Source organism: Hyaena hyaena, unplaced genomic scaffold (assembly GCF_003009895.1).
Source record: "Hyaena hyaena isolate Hyena2069 unplaced genomic scaffold, ASM300989v1 scaffold_1, whole genome shotgun sequence".
Classification (NCBI taxonomy): domain Eukaryota; kingdom Metazoa; phylum Chordata; class Mammalia; order Carnivora; family Hyaenidae; genus Hyaena; species Hyaena hyaena.
In genome coordinates this window covers 9,542,870-9,564,561 of record NW_024080633.1, presented here as the reverse complement: position 1 = coordinate 9,564,561, position 21,692 = coordinate 9,542,870, and the positions used below count along the sequence as shown (strand labels likewise).

Genomic DNA, 21,692 nt, shown 5'->3' with positions numbered 1-21,692 from the left:
CTGGGAGGGGTTGCTTTGAACAAAAGCCCATAGGAGAAAACCAGGAGTCCAGGGCGATGATGACTTCTCACTGGCTGAGTTGCTGGGGTGGTCTATTTCTTGCAGAAAACGCAAATGTACATCTTTCCCTATGGTGTTTGTAACTGATGTTCCTTTCCTCTTGATGATTCTTCCATTAGGGTCAATAATTGACAATTCTTCCTGTAACTGACCTTGAGTGGTATGGCTCCCCCTTCTAGCCTCCCCACCCCATTTTAGTGAGGTCTCCTTGTATTAATATTGACAGATTCAAGGTAATTTCTTTAAGGCTGAGCCCTGTGGCAGTCCACTCATATGAGAAGAAGGTAGGTCATTTCTTGACTTATGCTTTCTTTTTGCCAAATATTTGCTTGTCTTTGTCCTCGCTCTATTTCCTTGATCACAAGCCCAAAGATGACATTTTCTTTTCCTCTAAGTTTATTTATTTTGAGGTGGGAGGGGCAGAGAGAGAGACAGAGACAGAGACAGAGAGAGTATCCCATGCAGGTTCTGAGCTGTCAGAGCCAGACATGGGGCTGGAACTCTGAGATCATGACCTACGCGGAAATCAGGAGTCAGATGCTTAATGGACTGAGCCACCTAGGCGCCCCAAAGATGGTACTTTCTAAGTAACGTTAGGAATTTTCACTGAACCCTGTCCAAGCCATAGCATTCCATGCCCTTCAAATAAACGGTTCTCTCATTTATACGGATATTTCCGTTAAATCCTAGAGCACGATTTCCTAGCAGGCTGTTTCAATTTCTCAGGCTTGGTGCGCTGACTGCTCTTGGAGGGGGGTCATCAGCACCCCCCCCCCGGCCGCCGAAGCAGCAAGTCCTCTACCGCGGGACAGCTAGGGAAACCGGGTGGACAGCGGACGGCAGGACGCGTTTCCCCGTTTCGCACGGGATCCTCAGCACCTGATACCGTGCGGGGGGAGGGGCCGTCCTCCCTGGAAACCCTTGTGAGTGTATGAACATCTGCCCGGGGAGCGAGGTCGAGGCAATAACCAAACCCGCAAAAGGGTCCGAGGTAGGAGCAAATGTGGCTCCCGACCCGAGTCAGCCGGCCGGGTCGCTCTGCGAGGCGAAGCAATTTGGTCCCATCCGGGAAACACTCGCGGCCCAGCCGGCTCGCTCGGCGGGGCCCCAGGGAGAGGGCAGGCGCGGCCTCCCAGAGCCCGCCCGCAGCGTCCGGCCGACGCGCTCCCCAACCCGACGGCCCCAGGCCGGTGCCCCGGGCCCCAGCGCCCCGGCTCCGGGGGTTCGGGCCGCCGACCGGAAGCCCGCGTGTGGCGCGTCGGAAGCGACGCGCTCCCCGTGCCCGCCCCCTGCGAGCGCGTACTTCCGGCGCGCCGCCCCGCGCTCAGCCGCCCGCCTCCCTGGAGGTCCTGGTTCCACCTCGGACCGGCGCGATGGGCAAGAAGGGCAAGAAGGAGAAGAAGGGCCGCGGGGCGGAGAAGACGGCCGCCAAGATGGAGAAGAAGGTGTCCAAGCGCTCGCGGAAGGAGGAGGTGAGCGGGGCCGGCGTCCGGGCCCGGCGCCTTCTCCACGCGAGCCACCCGCCCCTCCGTGCGCGCCGCTGGGGTCCCGGGTCCCGTCGGGCTTCCCGCGGCCCGGGGGCGAGAGGACCGGGCGAGGGTGTTGTCGGGGCGAGCGCCTCTGCTTCTGAGCCTTCCCCCCTTCCTTAGAAGTAGGGGTGCGTGCCCCTCACGGCAGCCCGGAGCCGGGAGCGTCGGTGGGAGCAAGTGCACCCGGGGATTGCAGAACGGTTGTCGGGAACAGCGCTCTCTCCTCTCTCCCCCTCGCTCTCTCCCGCTCTCAAGCTTTCTCTCTCCCTCTTTTTCTCGCTGTGTCTCCCTCTGTGTCCGCCCGGCCGGGTCTACACATGGATCCGTGCTGAACTTAGCGTTGAGTGTTCTGCTCTCCGTTGGCGGTGGCACGTGGACTTCCTGGCCTGGGCGATTCACAGTGGCTAATGACGGGTTGCCCTGTGCCAGGGGCTCTGCTGCCTGGGCTCCGGTCCGCCCAGCCGAGTGAGGCAGGCAGCTTTGGCTGGCCCACCTGGCAGTTAGGAGATCCGCAGCTAACAAGTTACCCGCTGCGAAGCGGTGGGGCTGTAATTGGGCTCCACATTCCCATTTCCTTCCTGAGCCATTCACGGTTCTGTTCTCTCATCTGTCACACTGGGGTTGGGCTCGGATGCTGTCAGGGTCTCCGCGGGGTAAGCCCAGGGGCTCTGCATGCACAGGCCCGGGTCTGACTCATTTCACCCACGACTAGCTGGAGGACCTCAGAGGAGCGCGACCCATCTGCGCAACGTCTGTGCCTCAGTTTCTCGCGTGGGAAGTAGGGCTGGTGGCTGCACGTGCCGTGGTAGGGTGGTGGTACGGAAAGACGGTTTGTGGGGCCAGTGCTTGGCACATAGTAGGCACTCAATGGCTGTTAGCAGGTGCTCCCTCATCTTCGCATCTCTCTGCTGCTCAGGACTTAGATGCCTCCCTGTGCAGAGAACCTGTCGGCTCTGGGGCCTGGGACTCTGCATGTTGCCGCCACGAATCCTCACAACACACCCTCGCGATCACTGGTCATCTGATTAGGTCAGGCCCGCAGAGGATAGCCTCCCTTTCTTCAAGTCAGCTGTGTCCTATAACGTAACCTCGTGAGAGCGCATTCCGTCCCTTGATGGCCAGGGGCTGAGGGGACAGCTTGGGATCCTGCCTGTCTCAGACCCTGGCGGACAGAGTCCCAGTGGGCAGATTCCTGGTGGACCGCTCCACTTGTGTGTCACACAGGCTCCCCCCCCTCCCCCCCATCCCTTCTGCCTCCAGGAAGATGATTTCTCAGGTGAATGACACGGGACCAGGAGCTCTGAGCTGATTGTGACGCCCAGCAGTCCCTCTCCACCCGGGTCTCTGTAAAGTTGCAGCGGGTCAGTAACTAGTCTTGGCGTAGCTAACACAGCGGGTTTGCGTCAGGGCTGCAGCCTTTAGGCAGCTGCTCACATAAAGCGGCAGGGTGATGGGTGTTTTCGTGGACGGCTGTGAGGGTGGGAATTGTTAGAACCCCCTTTGAATCCGGATTTGTCCTCACTGAGGGACGTGGAAGGTGCCACATGGCAGGTACTTGCCTTGGGAAAACTCCCAGCTTCACGAACACGGGTACAGACGTGGCCACAGTAGCATTGCTTGTGGCCCAGACGTTGAGCAGTGGGGTGGGTGGAGAAGCCGGACCGAGTGGGAGCTCTGCCGCAGCGGACGCGGGAGGAGCCAGTGTGTCAGACTTCGGCCGTGAGCAGGTTGCAGGAGGGCGCACAGCGTGACGTCAGGGACATGAAATATTTACGTGGAGATGTTTGCCGGTGGTGAAAGTACAGACAGGTGCTCGATAGTAAGGCACCCTCTGTTCCAGATGTGGCTACTTCCTGGGGGCCTGGGGGTGCACGGGGTGGGGGGACAGGGCTGCGGGGGGCCGAGGACTGAGGCATTCTGATAAAAGGAGCTGAGAGGAAGCCCTTGTAGCTTGGAGCGGGAGGTGGGGTGGGAAATGAAATGGGCAGAATGGTCTGGAAGCGTGTTCAGGTGCCTGCGTTGCGGAATGTGGAACTGGAGGATCGAGCTGTGGGGGAGGGGAGGGAGACACGCAGGGAAGGGGGCGGGCCGCGTCTCAGATCCCGGCGCGAGCAAGGTGAGGACCAGGAGAGAAGGTAGCGTCCCCCTGACACACTGGGGGTGTGGGGTCAGCAGTAAGTGCAGGGGTACAGACTCTGGACTGGGAGCAGGAAGGCCAGGTTCCAGTGCTGCCCAGCCACCCAGGTCCGTTGGCACCTTGACTTCTAAGTGTGTCTCCGCAGTTGTAAACATAAAGAGCTCCTTACCAGATTGGCTGCAGTTGAGAGTTGTAAACCCTCTGCATGCAGGCGCCGTTCGGAACAGACCGACAGACCTTACTTGGAGCTTATCTTTTATTATTTTGGTGGAAAGGAGGTGGGAACAAATAAATGAGCAAGGGCAGCCTCAGACCCTGCTGTGCAGACAGCAGAGCATCTCGTGGGCGGCCCGGCCTGCTTTCTGAGAAGCGGTGGAAGGTGCTGGCAGGAAGTCAGAGCGGGCTTGTCTGAATGGAGACTGTTCGTGTGGAGGTGAGGGTTTGAAATGAGGTGGTGTGTGCTGCGTGCATGCATCTAACTGCCTGTGAGGCCCAGCTCTGAGTCCTTTGCAAACGTCAGACTCTGTGTCTTTGAAATGGGAGGAACACATTCACGTTCCCAGATGTGCTGGACCCTGGTCAGGTCACACGGAGTCACGCTTGAGGGGCGCCTGGGGGCTCAGTCAGTTGAGCATTTGACTCTTGATTCGGCTCAGGTCCTGATCTCATAGTTGTGAGATTGAGCCCCATGTCTCTCTGCCGCTCGCGCGCACTTTCTCTCTCTCTTTCAAAGTAAACATTTATTTATTTATTTATTTATTAATGTTTTATTTATTTCTAGGAGAGAGAGAGAGAGCGTGAGCAGGGGAGGGTCAGAGAGAGAGGGAGTCACAGACTGAAACAGGCTCCAGGCTCCGAGCTGGCAGTCAGCACAGAGCCCGACGCGGGGCTCGAACCCACGAACCGCGAGATCGTGACCTGAGCTAAAGTCGGACGCTTAACCGACTAAGCCACCCAGGCGCCCCTCAAAGTAAACATTTAAAAAAGGAGAGTTTAAGAGCACGTCTCAGGTGTGACTGCTTGTCTGCCCCTAGGAAGACCTGGAGACTCTCATTGCGCACTTCCAGAAACTAGATGCCGCGAGGACTCAGATTGTGGAAACACCGTGCCCCCCGCCTTCACCAAGGTAAGTGAGCAGGGGCTCTGCGTTCTAGTCTCTGATGGTTCTGTGTATGTTGGAAAACCACTTTAGGTTGGCACCATGTGGGGGCCCCTGGGGGGCGCAGTCGGTTAAGTGTCCATCTTCGGCTCAGGTCGTGATCTCACGGTTCGTGGGTTCGAGCCCCGCGTTGGGCTCTGTGCTGTCATCATGGAGTCCCCTTAGGATCCTCTGTCTCCCTCTCTGCCCCCCCTCCCACCTGGCCCTTCTCAAAAATAAACGTTTAAAAAAAAAATAAATAACTTGGCACCGTGTTGTCGTAAGTAACCAGGCACACGGGATGTTTTCATGACGAGAGCCCACTCCCGGTCCAGATAAGCTCCCACAAGGCAGTGCTTCACTTTTCCTCTGCGGAACGGGATTGCGGCTCTTGCGCTCTTTTGTCACAGGGAACACGGAAGGGGGTCCCCCGGCTCCGCCGCTCCGCAGGGATTGTGCTGCGAGAGCGCTCTCCGGCCAGTCACAGCCCACGGACTAGAGCGTTGCCCCAGGGAGCTCTCTGGTCCTTAAAACGTCTCAGAAGTGTGCATCCAGGCCTAGAGCCCAAATCACAGTCCCTGTTGCCGTTTGTTTGTGATGGCAAGCGTGATTTTCAGACGGAAGTGTGTGTATGCCGTTTGAAAAGAACTTGTGAGTTACGTGATGAAGTCCACAGTCTCTGCAGGATTTCAGATGCTTCTGGGGCGAGCCAGAAGGAGCAGGCTTTGGTTTTCCTCTGACTTCTTGCTCTTCTGTGTCAACTCCTGTCCCCTAGGCTTCTGAATCCCAGTTGTGTTACGGTTTGATTAGGGTTCTGTTTACTGCTGACGGAGTGCAGGGAAGATGCTGCCTTCCTGGAGTCCGGAACCAGGAAGGGCCAGATGACTCTAGAAAAGGTCCCGCCTTCCTCAGAGCAGGGATACTGCGTTAACTTCACGAGCACGCGAGACTGCTTCAGAGATGATTTGTTTCCTTTCCCTCAGGACAAAAACTGCTCTTCCCTGTGCTCTTGTTGGAACCGAGATGTGTTTTCCAGAGCTGTTGTCAGCCCGAATGGCGGCCTGGGGGTCCAGCTTTTCGGGGGGGGGGAGGCGCAGGCGACGGCTCCGAGGCTCGGGTCCCGCCAGCCTGGCCTGGGACATGGGGTTAGTCCTCAGCTCTTGCGAGGCGGGGAGACCATGCGCTTGGCCCCTGAGCAGAACGGGGGTACGCAGACGGCTACCAGCAGCCCCCCGCCTTGCCGGTTTCCTGTCTTCACGTGAGAAACAACGTTAGGAAACTGGGTTTATTTCCCCATGTTTGGCAAGTTCTCATGGAGGCCAGCATGTCCACATGTGGTAGATGGACGTTTTCCTTTGAATCGTTGAAGCAAGTCTTCAAGGCTTCACATGTGCAGCACCCAGGGGAGCCACTTGGAACGTGGATGTACCCCCCCCCTACTTTTGGTGACATTTTCAGGCTTTTTCTAAAGTCGTGTTGTCTCCAAAGCCAGGTTGAACGTTAGGGTATAATCTGGAATGTTGGTGCTTCCCTGGTGGGCTGGGGACACCTGCTGCCCAGGGAGCGGTGCTCGGAGCTGAGATGCGAGGAGATCTCTCAGTCGCTAACCCTGGCGGCTTCTCACCTCCCCATTCTCCGTCGTGTTCTAGCGAACACCGTGAAAGCTACTGAGTTTTGTGAGCGTGTGTCCACAGGTGTTGGCTGTGATGTGGTTGAAAGGGGAAGGAAGGGCCATACACTCCTTTCCCTCCGAGCCTCAGGGCTCCGGGCCCAGGCCCGAGGAGGCAGCTGTGGCCGGGCGTGTGCACCTGTGACCATGTGTGCTCTGGGCCTGCCGTGGGTGCTGTTTCCCGGGGTGCTTGTTACCTTTCCACAGGAAAGAAAATTTTTTTCTTTAAGTTTATTTTGAGAGAGAGAGAGAGAGAGAGAGAGAATGTGAGAGTGAGCGGGGGAGGGGCAGAGAGAGAGGGAGACACAGAATCCAAGGCAGACCCCAGGCTCCAAGCTGTCAGCACAGAGCCCGACGTTGGGCTCAAACCCATGAACCGCATGATCATGACCCGAGCTAAAGTTGGGCACTTAACTGACTGAGCACCAGGCGCCCCGAATTTCTCTAACTTACTGGACCTTGAAACTGTTTTCCTTGAAGAATGCCCTACAAGTTAGTGTCACAGTGTGCGCCCCGGGGAACCCCCCCCCCCACCGCCAGCACTGTCCTTCCTTACTTTCTACTGAGATGGTCTGGATGTGGGTATAGATTCCTTACAGCTCCTCTTTTGTTCTCGTGTGATATAAGCATGAAGTCATTGGCATTTAAACATTTTTTTTAATGTTCATTTTTGAGAGAGCGAGAGAGCACTAATGGGAGGGGCAGAGAGAGAACTCGAAGCAGGCTCCGCACTGTCAGCACAGAGCCCAGTGTGGCTTGTGACCTGAGCCACAATTGAGAGTTGGACGCCTAACCGACTGAGCCATCCAGGCGACCCTTATTTGTATTTTTTAGGTGGGAGGTACCGTATTGAAACGCTCAAACACTGGACTTTGAGAACAGTTGTGATTGTGATTTAAGAAGATAGACCCCTAAAGTGTGGGTCTGCTCTGTTTTGGGCACTGAGGTAGGAGCTCCTAGCTCCTCGCCCGCTGGTCTTCAGCCCAGTGCTGTGTGAGTCGCACAGGTGCAGGGCTGTCCCCAGAGACTGGTGTCGTGGCCCTTGGACGGGAAGGGGGGTGGGCTCCCGGCCAGGCGCCGCATGGCCCGGCCGCGTGCTCACCAGCTGCTGCTTCTGTCTCTTGCAGGCTACATGCCTCCCTCTCTGCGCATCCTGACAAAGATGAATTAATCCTTTTCGGAGGTGAATATTTCAATGGCCAAAAAGTAAAGTATATCTTTTTTTCTTTTTCCCTCAAATTTCCATGGGTCTCGTTTTGAGCCGTGACATCAAATCCGCGCTGGCCCCGCCTCCTGGGCTTGGAGGGCTGGCACGCGCCCTTGTTCTGGACAGGCCACCAGGACCCTTCACTGACCCCTGGGGTCACTCCTTGTAGCGCCTGCTGGAGGTGCACCGGCACCTCGCTCGCTTGGGCTGATGGTTCATGCCCGCGGGGGGTTTCCAGCCTTGTTCTGAGTAGGGTAAGAAAGTGCTCCTAAATGGTAGAGCTAATTTTCACTTCTGAACGGGCGTAAGAGACCTGTGTTCGGAGTGGAGTATGAAACAGGAAAGCACGAGTTCACCTTCCCTCCGTTTGCTCCTCTTCCACCCTGAGTTTTCATGCACTTTAAAAAGCAGGCTTGACTCTGAGAGGAGATGACTTGGGAGCAGCGGTGAGGGGTCTCGGTATCTCAGGTGCTAACAGGCATGGTGGGCGGGTGGTCTTCTTTGTCCTTATCCCAGAGGCTCCCAGGGGGCCGGCCACAGGCTTGCTGCAGGGGGTTTGTGTGGCTTTAGGAAGCTTTTCCTGGGGAAAGCTAGTGCCCGAGGTCCCACGTTCCACTTACTGCCACTTGCATCGGGGTGTCCTTCGAGGTACGAAATCCTCCTCCTCTTTTGCAGACATTTGTGTATAACGAACTCTATACCTACAACATCCGGAAGGACGCCTGGACCAGGGTGGAGCTCCCCAGTCCGCCCCCGCGGCGCTGTGCTCACCAGGTGCGTCGGTGTTGACCGTCTGCCTTTCTTTCCCTGCGAGGGTTTTGTTCTGCGCGTGCAGAGTCCGTAAATGACGGCCGGGGCCTGCACGGTCCTCACTCGCTGTTACTAACTTGGCCTCGTGACTAAGCCTCTTTACTCGTGAGACGGGGGCGGGACGCCTTCTCCAGGCGGCCTGAAGGTCACAGGAAGAGCTCCAGGTAAGTGTGCCTAGTGCCGTGCCTGGCGCGTAGCAGCCACTCGGCGAAATGCTCCTCTGTTTGATCGAGAGGCTCCTGTGGGCACAAGACCCGCTGGCGAGAGAGGGGGACTCCGAGATGAGTCGTAGCCGGAGATAACGAAGGCTGATGAAGTCATCGTGTCACCGCCCAGGTTCTGTTCACCCCAAGGGGCTGCCAGGTGCTGGGACTCAATGGGGACAGGCGCTTGGTTGGGCTTGTTCGTTACCATAACCCCGTACTTAGAGCGGCATCAGGGCACAAAGAATAATCTGAATGGGCACTACTTTTTCGGGGTGGAGAAGGGGGCTTGCCCTGTCCCGGGACGCGGGGGTCCCTTCCCTGGTTCTCTGCTCGCAGGGAGCCTGCACACCTGGGGTGGGGCCGGGAGCAGCGCCTGCTGCGGGAGCCGTGTGCAACGTCTCGTGCCTGTAGAGACTTGAGGGCGTTTGGCCTGGTTCGTCTTGTGGAAGGGGATGCACTTCGAGGTTTAGCAGTCAGATCTTAGGGAGCTTGAGAAGTTTGATCCATTCGCCGGAGGCCACCCCGGTTCTTGAGAGCGCCGGCTCCGCGCCAGGCCGCGGGGGAGCCCCCAGCCCTCCCCGGGGGCTCGCCGGACTCCTGCGCCCCGAGAGTGCCACCTTGTGCCCCCGCGCCCGAGTCACGTGATGCGGGCTTGGGCTGCTTTTGAGTTTATTTTCTTAGTGATTTTAATCACAGTTATTAACTGTGTCCTTGAAGAATCAGTGTCGCCAGAGTCTCTGAGAATTTTCAATCCTGTTACCTTGCCAGAGCTCGGCAGGCTCTGGTTCGCGTGCCTTCCTTGGGACGGCTTCACACCCTCCCTGTGCTTGGGGTTAGTTGGCTGTTTCCTCTGCATTTCACAATGAATCAGCAACAGGAAACAGAAATTGGTTATAAAGTCTTTTGCCTGAAGGTCATTATCGTCCACATTCTACTACATTAAAGTCTGAGACATTAAAACTTTCCTTCTGGAGTGCCTGGGTGGCTCAGCTAGTTGACATCTGACTCTGGATTTCAGCTCAGGTCAGGGTCCCAGGGCTTGGGATTGAGCCGTGTGTGGGGCTCCGTGCGGGCCAGGGGTCTGCTTCAGACTCCCCCCCACCCCCCGCCCCTTCCCTGCCCCCTTGTGCCTTCCCTCTGACCCTCCCTCTTGCTCATGCTGGGGGGCTCGCTGTCTCTCTCTCTCTCTCTCTCTCAAATTAAAAAAAAAACACAACCCAGAACTTCTTATAGACTAGTTTAATATGTTGGAAGTCATGTTCTTTATCTTCTCTTTACCTGGGGTTAAGGGAGTAGAAATGGAAATTTCTGTGTAAACCATTCTTTCTTTTCTCCCAGATCCTGGAGTTTTGGGGGCCGAAGTTTACTTTAGTGTGTAATTTGAGAGTTGAGATGGTTTTTCTAAGAGAACACGGCCCAGAGAGAGAAAGGAAAGGGCTGTAGCACCTGCCAGACGTGTGGCCGATGCGTGTGGGGCTCAGCTGCTCGCTCCTCTCTGCCCGGACGCTTGGGGATGCCGCCGGCAGCAGGAATGCACCTTGGAGGGGTGGGGGGTGGTGACAGGGACGTGCAGTCGTGACGTCCCATCTCCTTGATAGTTTCTCCTGAAGTAGTGACTGACTAAAGTGCGTGTGGGACAGAAGGCATCCGCTCCTTAGAGAACAGTCTGCGGCGGAACATACATCGTCGTATTCTCACTGGCCTCGGGCGTGAGCGAGCTGCACGTGGGGTGAGCGAGCTGCACGCGGGGTGTGGAGGAGGCGCCGGGACGGGCTCCCGGGCTGCGGAGGGTGTTCGCCGCCACCTAAGTGACGGCCGCACTGGGGCCCATGGGAGCGGGCGGCGCAGGGGCCCCGGGCTCCCTCAGGCGATGCCAGGCATCTTGTCACTCCAGGCAGCTTTCTGGGCTCCGATACGGTGGCCAGAGACCCGTGTGCCTTTCCGGAAGGCGCCCCGTGGTTGGCGGTCTCTCTGGCCCTGACGGCCTCACGCGCTTCTGGGACTCGGCTCTCACGGGGCTGAGGATGAAGCTGCCGTCAGATCCGTGCAGTCTGTTATTTGGGTTCCGATGGGCTTTTTTTTTTTTTTGCATTTGGAGGGAGAACGGGGATACTTAGGGTTTTTCAGACATGACTTGCTTCCGGTTAAGGCAGCAACCAATAGACCCGGTGCCGAGAGGCACACGGCCATGTGGGGCGGGTCAGGGAGCGCTGGCGCCGTGCCCCGGCCGCTCTGTCGCCGGCAGTGACTCACAGCTGCTGGCTGCACGTGCGCGCGGATGCATACACGCTTCGAGTTGTTGTAACTTTGTCGCTCTGTTTCCCAAACACAAAAATACTCCCTCAGGAGCGAGCCCAGGGGTGCAAGCTCTCGGGGTAGGTGGACAGTGTGAAGGGGAGGGGGTGGCGAGCGGGCAAGAGCCTGCTTCCGGCCTCCGCCCGGGGCCCTCCCTTCCCTGTGCTCCTCCGTGATGTCTTCTCCAGGAGGAGTCCCTGCCTTAGGATATCATTCGAAGTAAATTTGTTGGTGTTTAGACATTTACAAAAGTAAATTCTTGGGGCGACTTGAGGGTTCGGTCGGTTGAGTGTCCGACTTCGGCTCAGATCGTGACCTCAGCGGTTCGTGAGTTCAGCCCCGCGTCGGGCTCACTGCTGTGGGAGCACAGCCTCCTCCTCTGCATCCTCTGCCCCTTCTCTCTGCCCCTCCCCTGCTTATGTGTGCTGTCTCTCAAAAATAAACATTTGAATTTTAAAAAGAAGTAAAAAAAGTAAAAGTAAAAAAGTAAACTCTCTAAGACCTCCTTGCTGGGTCTGAACCTATTATTTTTGTGTAATGTTTTCAGGTGAATGTGGATTTTGTAGGTATCTTTTAGAAAATACTTTTTCTTTATACTGCAGGACACTTTAGAGATACTGTGTGTTTATTCTGAGATCGGCTTTAACTGACAGTGACCTTGATAAAAACATGTTTTTGGAGGAATTTAGCAGGGGTCAGTACCTAGATTGGACCCCTTTCTGACCAGACTGTATTCCCTTCCATATGCTTAACAGCTACAAAATAGGAATAGTTTGGAAACTTAACTTGGATTACATTGAAACCTTCGAGTTTGAATTGTAAGAACCTATTACTGATTCCAAAATTAACCACTTTATTCGTATTCTCTCCTTAACCAAGACTTTTTCTTTTTTCATTTTTTTCTTACTTTGGTTAAGAACTGTATGATTGTTTTTACTCTTAGGTGTAGTTGGTTAACCGTATTTGAGTGGGGCAGATTTTTTTGAAGTAACTAGACTTAGAGCCTACGTCATCGAAGGTATGTTTTCATGGTAGCGTGACTTCTTTGCTGTGCTTTTCAGCACGTGCCTGCACGCCGGCTCGCCCCCAGGGACTGCTGGCGCAGACGCCTGCCTTTGCGCACCGCCAGTAACGCTGCACAGCACAGCGGACCCGGACGTGCCATGCACGTGCTTTTTTTGCAGAAGGGGAAAAAGTGAATTAATTTTGCCCTAAAGTCCATTCTCTTCATCTTTAGGGGTGGCAAGTAAAGGGAGATTTTTTAAAAAATTCTTTATTTTCTTAACAACCTAACAAAGGCAATTTAGCAGGAAGCGCAGAACTAACTTATCATAATTTATCTCTAACTGTAGACTTTAAAGGCTTCTCTCCTGGTATTGCTCTGTGTTGATGTGGACCGGAGCGCTGAGCCCTGGGTACGGAGTCCCGCGTGAGTCCGACTTTGCTGTGAGCAGCGCACTTGTGACTTGCCCTTGGTTTGATGTCTTTCACTTGAATTTGCGAATTTTATTAGATGACTAGGCTTGTGTTTGGTGGTTAAAGTGCCTTCTAATCTTTAAAAGATGGCCCCGGTTTGAAGTTGGTAGGAAAGTAGTTTGCTTACTATTTCATTTAGCAGTTTTGAGATTATTCTTTTTTGGTTTATTTTTGAGAGAGTGAGGAGGTGAGGGAGTGGAGGAGGGGCAGAGAAAGGGGGACAGAAGATCTGTCTCTGACAGCGGAGAGCTCGATGCCGGGCTTGAACTCATCAACCTTGAGATCGTGCCCTGAGCCAAAGTCAGATGCTCCCAAGCACCCCTTAAAGTCATTCTTTTTTTTTTTTTGTTTTAAATATTTTTATTTATTTCTAGGAGAGAGAGAGAGAGAGAGAGACAGTGTGAGCAGGGGAGGGTCAGAGAGAGAGGGAGATACAGACTCCGAAATAGGCTCCAGGCTCTGAGCTGGCAGTCAGCACAGAGCCCAATGCGGGGGTTGAACCCACGAACTGCGAGATCATGACCTTAGCGAAAGTCGGATGCCCAACCGACTAAGCCACCCAGGCGCCCCATTGAAGTCATTCTTAAAAGAAGGTAGACAAAGTCTGAGGTAACTCAGAAATGTCAACACTGGATTCCACTCCAGAGTCGTGTTTAGTTCAAGTAGATCTGTGTAGTCTTTCCTGTTTCCTTGACCTTGAATTCATTGATTTTCTTTTTCTCTCAATTTATACATTGTCTAAATGTTTGTATGTTTCTTTTTCTTCTTTAAAAATGTTTATTTTATGAGAGAGAGAGAGCGAGCGAGCATGAGCTGGGGAAAGGGCATAGGGAGAGGGAGAGAGAATCCCAAGCAGGCTCCGTGTGTCAGTACAGAGCCGGACGTGGGGCTCGAACTCCTGACCCACGCATGAGATCGTGACCTGAGCCCAGATCAAGCCCAGATGTTCAAGGGACTGAGCCCCCCAGGTGCCCCAATGATTGTTACTTTTTCGTTGGTGTATTTATCTGTTACCTTTCATGTGGGTTTCATGTGGTTATCAAAGTGCGAGTCAGTAACGTCTTCGATGTTGCTGTGTTCTGTCTGTCCCATCTGTTTTGAATTCCTTTTTATCTTTTTCCTGCTGCTTCTGGGTTGATTATATCTTAAGATCCCTTTTTTATCTTCTCAGTTGGCTTATTCGCTGCCCCTCGTTTTTGTTTTGTCTCCATGGTCACTGGAGGGTTGCACCTACATGGCTCTGTTCTTGTGACATTGTGCCCTTCCACATCCACTGTTCACATTTTCCTCTTCTGTGTTGTGCTGTGGCCCCCAGGGTCCTGTGGGATTGGTTTTGCTGTAGGCAGTTATCAAGTAAAGAAGTCTTGAAAGAGAGAAAAGTTCTCTCCTGTTCATTTACAAATTAACTTGTTTCTGGGACACTTCATTCCTCTCTGTTTTCATTGCTAATGTTCTCCTTCAGCCTAAATCTTGATTTACTGTTTCTTGAGGTGCAGGTGGGCTGGCTTCAGTTTTTTTTTCAGCTTTTTTCAAAGTGAAAATGTCTTCATTTGACATTCACTTTACAGGATATTTTTGCTAGATACAGAATTCTAGATGGACAGCACGTGAAATGTCCCGTTTTCGGCTCACATTGTTCTAATGAGAGGTTAGTGACTGGTTTTCTCTTTGTTCTCCTACACACACCTGCTTTCTCCCCTAAGGCTGACAAGTGATTTTCTCTTTACATTTGGCGTTTTAGCACAATGATTGAGGTTCCTTTGTGATTCTCTGGGAGTCCAGTTACGTGTGTGTTAGACTGTTTAATATCCTCCAAATGCAAGGAGTCTTTTCTTCTTTCTTACAGTCTTTTCTGTGTTTGGCTTCATTTCAGTAGTTTCTGTTCCCCGTCACGGTAAGTGTGCGGTGTTCCTGTGCACCTTTCATTCTCCTGAGGCCGGTTTTCACCCAAGAGGTTGTTGTGTTGTGCCCGAATCATGAGTCCCAGAGACCTCCAAGGAGCCGACACCGATGCAAGTACAAAAGGGTCTTTATTACAGGCTCGAGCAGGGGCTCACCAGCCTGCCGGTGTCATGGCAGCAAGGTGAAGCCAAGAACAATAGCGAACAGGGTTTTTAAGGAGTAAGGGATGGGGGTGTTACAGTACGTGTAGCATCGTCACAAGCACCAATTACAATTACAGCTTTGACCATTCAGTGTCTGTGAGGTGTTCATTACTTTTGGTGGGACCCAATCATGACTTTTGAGAATCCTTTGAAAATGACCAATTGTGAGGTGAGTTCAGAGGGCCCATGTGGGGTTCAGACAAGTGGTGAGAAATGGGCTAGTTTGTATCTGCAGTTTCCAGCCTTGACTCAGACCATAGGAATGTTTCTTTTTCTTTTTTTTTTTTTTCTTTTTGATTAACTGAACTGAGGGCGGTCTGAGGATGGCTTTAGCCTTGAACAGTCTGAGGCTTTTCCTGGGACTGGGACTGGGGCTACGTGCAGCCCGAGGTTTCTCTTAATGGAGGACTTAATTTTTGGCTCTTCAGTTCGGTTCTGATTGCCCTTCTCCTGTCTAGTTATTACGTTCATACTTTCCTTTAAGTCTTCGGATGTATTTGTAACTGTTCTCCAGTCCTCACTGAAGCAGGGTGGTTGTCGGGAAGGCCACCAAACGCCGAATAGAAGTGAGGCAAGATTTTATTCACGGCCGGGCCAAACCCGATCTCCTGACCTCACGGAGAAATGCAGAGAATGACCCCGAACAAAGGTGGCAGTGAGCTTATATGGATCTCAGCAAGGCCGAACACGTCATTATTTAGTTAACCAACTACACTCTACAGCACACCATGCTAACCAGTTGCACTGTGACACTCCGGTGTTAGTTTTGGCCGAGACCTATCGATTTTAAGTTATTTGTCTTGAAATGACCAACCATAATTAGACATTTGAGAAGCCGTGGGTAGCGACTATGTGACAGAGCACCAGGGTAGAATGGTGACGTGGTGCTCTGTAACCTGGCATACAGGGTGTGGGTGTGGTCAGCCAGAACAGGGAAGCACGAGCTTGCCAAGCGGGTTTACAGAAGCAGAAATAGCATGTTAGTGCTTAACCGCGCTTGAGGTTAACCTACGACACTCACATACTAGTTCTCCCATCTCCTTTCTGGGTCTTTCTGTCGACCTTTCTTCTGATGGGCCACGTCCTCTGCCTCGGAGCGCATGGTTGGGTGCCGTCGGCAGCGCCCGGCTAGATTCCTGATGCTGCCTCTTGCTGGATTCCGTTCTCCTCTCGGTGAATGAGTTTTGTCCCTGCACGTCAGTCACTTGCCGATCATTGGGACCCTTTTGAGGCTTTCTCTCGGGGTGGCTTCTTCCCAGGGTAGGGTCTTCCTGGGGGCTCCACTCAGTGCCCTGGGTGTTCTGTGACCCACTCCTTGCCGTCTGGTTGGAACTTGCTGGTCTCTGTGCCCCGCATAGGCTCAGGGTGTTTTCAGGCTTCCCGCCCCGTCTGCTGTGGTCCAGCCGTGCATGCGTGTGGCTGCTGCGGGTGGTGAGGCGACGTGGACCTCCAGGGGGCGCGCTCCAGGATGCTGCCCTCGCAGATGCCCTCTGCCTGCGTCCCTGAACTCTGACCTCTGTGTCTTCAGCCCTGACCATCTGTTCATTGGGCTCCTTTCCCCGCATCAGGCGCAGGAGCCGCCTCCAGCATCGAAGGGCTCACCCCACCCCTGCCCCGTCCGATCGTAGCTGCTTCCAGTTTTGTCCGCGTGCGCGGTGGGAGGACTGGAGTGCGGCAGGGCGCCGTGTCATGCCCGTCTTTTCAGGCGTAGCCTTCCCTCGACTAGTGTGCTAACTTTTCTCTGGGCGTTCACGGTCGCTGAGGAATAGGTCAGATGAAGCTCGAGGTCACTGACCGTGGATCCCCGTTCGTACCGTTGCCGGGGTTCTCCCTGGGCCGGGCCTGCTGCGGCGGGGAAGCGGGGGTGGGGTGCGGATGAGGAGCTCTTCTTCAGTCTTTGTCTCCTTCCTGCGGATCGACTTCGTCTTTAAAGAAAGGTTCGTTCCCAAAACTGATTATGTAAGTAGTAAATATTCGTTGTCAAAAAATGACAAGAATTAAAAAGCAAAGTAAGTCCATTGTCCATTCTTCCAGAACTGATTCATATTTTTGTGCCTCTAAACACGTCATTCCTTTTCTCATACGTTTGTTTGTCTTGTCAGTCGGGATATACACAGATCTGTGTGAATGTACGCGCGCGCGTGTGTGTGAGACGGCCTTCTGTAACGTGATCGCTCAGAGCCCCGTTGCATCGCACACCGCCTCACGTCACTAAACTAAAAGAACCCCTACCTCCGCTCCAGTGACTTGAGATGACCGGCTTGGTTCCTGTAGAAGGTCTGGTGTCATAGGTGACGGGCACCGGCCTGTCTCTCCAGAGGGAGTCATCTGTGCGGGGACAGTGCTTACGGAACTGATCACTCAGGGGAGTGGGGAGGGCTGTGTCGCCCTAAGTATGCCACCAGCACCTTCCAGCTAGTCTAGGCAGGAGTGGCATTGGTGACAGAGCCATGTTCTGCGGTGTCCTGCGTGCCGGGCAGGGCGAAGGGCCTGCCTCGTAGAGGCGCCCTGGACGATGCCTCCTGAGAACCGCTGTCCGACCCGCCCAGTGTGCGCCCTTGCGTGGAGGTGTGTGAGGGCCCAGCCATGCTCCCTGCTGCTGTGGCGACCGCTTCTGTGCCCTCTGGTCAGAAGACCCCCCTCGGGCCCCCATCTCCCGCCCCCTTGGTGGCCGGCTTCATTGCCTGGTAGCCGTGGCTGGTGATCCCAGGGTGGGCCTGGCGGCCGGTCTGTGTCACGTGTTGCCTGAGTGAGTGCCACGGCCCAGGCCTGCGGGATGCTTGCAGAAGTCATTTCTGTGAGTTCTGTCCCCTTAGACACGCGGTTGATAGCCCACCTCGCTCTAGAACCCAAATCGTGACTGTCTTTGAAACGGTATTGTCCACCAGGGGTGTGTGTCAGGATCAAGCTTTCATGGCAGGAGGAGTTGCAACCGCTGGGCAGCCAGTGGGGGGTGTGGCTCTGCTGGGTTCAGGCGGTCGTGGGTCGTTCCAGGGTGGCCTCTGAGCCCTGTGTCTTCAACAAAATCCCGGGCCGGGCATTCTGAAATGGGGTCCCGGCGTGTCCTCAGGGAGAAGGTGGCGCGGGCTCTGGAGTTCTGGGCGGAGGGGGGTTCCACTTTCCACTTTTATTTGTGTCGCCTTTCAGTCTGCACTGACACTCTTGTGTGGAGAAGAGTTCTCCTTCACCAGGATATCCAGCCCAAAGCTCCAGAGCCCTGGGCTAGATTGTCTAGAAATTGCCTTTAGAATTCTCCAACTCGGTGTTTCTTGTATTTGCATTTGTAAAGGTGTTTTTATGTGGGGCAGCAGTCATTCCTGTTTTGGCTTTTCTGAAAGACATTTCCTCACATGATATTTTTCCTTTTCTGGAAAGGCCTTTTAATTTTAATTTTATTTTTTTATTATTTTTTTTAATATTTATTTTTGAGAGAGAGGCAGAGAGAGAGAGACAGGCAGTGTGAGCAGGGGAGGGGCAGAGAGAGAGGGACACAGGATCTGAAACAGTTTCCAGGCTCTGAGCTGTCGGCACAGAACCCGAGATGGGACTCGAACCCATGAACCGTGAGATCATGACCTGAGCTGAAGCCAGACGGCTTAACCGCCTGAGCCCCTCAGGCTCCCCGGGAAAGGCCTTTTTAATCACGTGTGTCTTGACTGCGTTTCCCCCCGGAGAGCGTGTCCGCGGGTGGGCGAGCTGCGCTGCGTGCTCGTAGGAACCCCGGGACGGCCTGGGAAAGGGCCGTGCTCTCATGCTGTGTTTCTGGGGTGCTGGGCATTCTTGCTTCATCTTCTGTTTTTGTTTTTTTTTAAAGTTTGTTTATTTTGAAAGACACAGAGACAGCACGAATGGGGAAGGGACAGAGAGGGGAGAGAGACTAAGAATCCCGAGCTGGCTCTGTGCCGGCAGATCGCACGATGGGGGGCTCAGTCCCACAAACCATGAGCTCGTGACCTGAGTCTAAACCAGGAGTCGGATGCTGAACCGATGAGCCCCCCAGGCGCCCCTCTTCATTTCCACCCAGTTAGTAACCTCGGGAACGTGATGTGAGCCCTGGAGTTCCGTCCTCACCATCACATGGGCATGCTGGTCCCTGAGATGTCCCCACAGTGTTGTTCTGTGAGCCTCAGTACCCTGCTAGGCCCAGTAATACTCGGAAACATGCCCGTCAGCCCGAGAAGCTTCATGTCGCCAGGTGCCTGGTCGCACGGCTCCCTCCTGCCCTGTGCCCGCTGAGCTTGCCAGAGCCTTCTGGGTGCGCGGCCCAAGGGCATTTCCCCGCTTTTATTTGCCTTAACTGTTGGGCTCACATCTTTTAAAGGTGAGTGTTAAACGGACTTTATGTAGCGCATGTGTGTCTGGTTAGCGCAGTTTTAGGTGCGTGGTGCCAGATAGCCAGGGAGGGATTGATGAGGGCAGGCAAACGGCTTTATTATAAATGTTTAATAAAAAGAAAATACTCTTTTCAGTTTGTGTTAGGTTTAACGTGAACTTCTGACATAATTTTGTCGCTTCTAACGGGCTATGAAATCATCTAAATTTGTTTTGCAACCTAGGAGTCCATGGAAATTTATTTGCAGAATGCAGGAAGTCTGGGGAGTTTCCGCAGGGGATGCTGATTGCGGAGTGGGCGCCGCTCAGGTGGGCCTTGCAGGTCTGAAGCCGGCCCTCACCTGCCCCTTCTTCCGCAGGCAGTGGCGGTGCCCCACGGTGGGGGGCAGCTGTGGGTCTTCGGAGGGGAGTTCGCCTCTCCCGACGGAGAGCAGTTCTACCACTACAAGGATCTCTGGGTCCTGCACTTGGCCACCAAGACGTGGGAGCAAGTAAGGTAAGCTGTGGGGCTGGGCCTGACCTCTGGCCTTGGCCGCTGCCCCGTGCCGACCCCTGCGTGCGCAGCGATGCGGTCGGATCCCAGGGCCCTGGGGACCAGCCTCACTGGTAACCCAAGGGAGGGAAGGGCTCGTCTTTTTCACTCGCTCCTTCTCGGCACTGCCCAGCGCCTGCTCTGTTGAGGGTGTTCCCGGGGGCAGCGTCCCATCCCTGCTTGCGCCCCCGCCCTCCTCGGCGCATCTGGGGTGCAGCTCTCCCTCCTCCTGGCTATCGGTTTATCCCCTAGGAGGTAGCTCTGGGCTTCAGCTCGCTTGTGTTTCCTACAAGGGGGGCTCTTCCTAGGTCTGGTTACCATAGAAATAGCAGAGCTGGAAAGAGGGGGGAAGGGGTGGAACCTTCCTGTTGCTCTTCAGTAAACCAGCTCCGCCATCGTCGGTGCTTGGTCTCTGCCTCTGTCGGTGACGTTGACGACATGTGCATCACGTCGTACCGCATGTTCTCCGCCGCCCAGAGCTAGAGCTGCGCGTTACAGGAATGACTGTGGATGCAGATCAAAGGAAGTTGGCTTTATTCTTGGGGGTGCACATGCCCAGTGGCGGAGTACAGTCTCCGCTGTCAGAGCAGCGGGCCAGAGCTCCCTCAGCGGCTGCGGCAGGCGCTGGGTTGCAGAGTTCAGTCGTGGAGCAGAAGTCGTGAGTCCTGGGCCCAAGGCAGTGTCACTCCTGGAGGCCGTGCTTGCTCATGTGATGATGAGCCTTTTAGGAGACTGCTGGTGCCGGGCTGTCGGGGTGCCCCCCCCCCAGCTCCCACCAGTGTCGGACCTGTGCCAGGGGAGAGTGTAGACCCCCAGCCCCGCCAGCCCCACTGCAGGAGACTTGATTGCCAGAGCGCCTTGTCGTGCCCTACAGACCACCGGCTTCGTTTCCCTTTCTGTTACTTGCTTTGGGAAAGGTTCCTGGTCTCGGTAGGCACAGTCCAGTTACTTTTGTATGAAAGGTTGATTTTGTTATGTATCTGTTGGAACTCCGTCTTGTAGCCTCATCTGAAAGTGTTCGGCCCAGAGCATGCGGGCTTTGCTTTGCTTCTGTTCTGTCGGAATCCCATTTGTTACTTACTGCCTGTTTGTGTCTAGTGAATTGATTCAAGATATTTTCTTAGCATTTTTATCAGTTTGAGTAGCTTTTTGTCCATAATTAACGGCCGGCCGAGGGACAGCTACGCGCTCCCTTAGCGCCCACTTCCTTGTGGCCCGTGCCCTGGGTGTCTGACACACGGAAGCAGGGGGCACTGTGGACACAGGGTCCCTCGTGCTGGGGGCACTGTCGCCCCGGTGTGGCCTGGGCTGTCCTGTTGCCCCAGCACGCACACACGGCACTCATGGCCTCTGCCCGGTGTCGGAAATGGCCCCTGAGAAAGCGGTGCCTCGCTGCTTGAACGCTTGCCGGAGGTGTGCAGTGTAGCTAGCGGGAGCCGCGGAGGCGAAGCCTCTGGGCTCGAGTGTGGATGGAGCGAGGGGCACGAGAAGAGCGGGGGCTTCGTTTTCCTTGGTGTCTAAGTTGTCCCCCTTCCAGCCTCCCTTCTGGGCGAGGACCTCGGCTCTGGCGAGCGAGGGGGCAGAGCGCCCGGCAGAGTGCTGCTGTGAGCTTGGGCCGCGTGCACGTGTCCTCTGACCGGAAGGTGCAGCCTGCGCGCCCAGACCTGGAAGCTTTGCCTGGGTTCTGTCTGCGAGGAGGCTTACGGGACCTGCGCGCTTCTGTGCGTTGCCGTTTCACGCGTTTATCGTTAACAGGCGTCTTATGTCTTAAGCTGCTGATGGAGCAGAAAGTCCTAAGTGGTGTTCACGAGACATTATGTGGTGACAGATGCCCATTTCCCCTCTCTGTTGTCTCCTATTCTTTTTTCTGATTAGAATAGCAGAGCTCCAGAGACATGTACTTATTTTAATTTTTTCATTTTCAAATTTTTAAATTCTACTTAGTTAACACATAGTGTAGTATTGGTTCCAGTGGTTCATCACTTACATACGACACCCAGTGCTCATCCCGACACGTGCCCTCCAGCCCCCAACCAGCCCCTCCCCCACCTCCTCCATCACCCCCAGCCCCTCCCCCACTTCCTCCATCACCCCCAGCCCCTCCCCCACCTCCTCACCCCCCACCCAGCCCCTCCTCTCACCTCCTCCACCCCCCACCTAGCCCATCCCCCACCCAGCCCCTCCCCCACCTCCTCC

At 54.7% G+C, this 21,692-nt stretch overlaps 1 protein-coding gene across 1 annotated transcript in view; it reads left to right on the top strand.

The window, feature by feature from the left end:
• Nucleotides 1–1,381: 1,381 nt before the first annotated feature.
• Nucleotides 1,382–21,692, top strand: part of KLHDC4 (kelch domain containing 4) — a 43,649-nt gene continuing 23,338 nt past the window's right edge. The window contains exons 1-5 of the mRNA XM_039226248.1: nucleotides 1,382–1,532; nucleotides 4,761–4,852; nucleotides 7,661–7,739; nucleotides 8,416–8,514; nucleotides 19,324–19,460. Of these exons, the coding sequence (XP_039082179.1) occupies nucleotides 1,434–1,532; nucleotides 4,761–4,852; nucleotides 7,661–7,739; nucleotides 8,416–8,514; nucleotides 19,324–19,460 (506 nt within the window). The 5' untranslated portion in view covers nucleotides 1,382–1,433. The remainder of the gene's footprint in view (nucleotides 1,533–4,760; nucleotides 4,853–7,660; nucleotides 7,740–8,415; nucleotides 8,515–19,323; nucleotides 19,461–21,692) is intronic.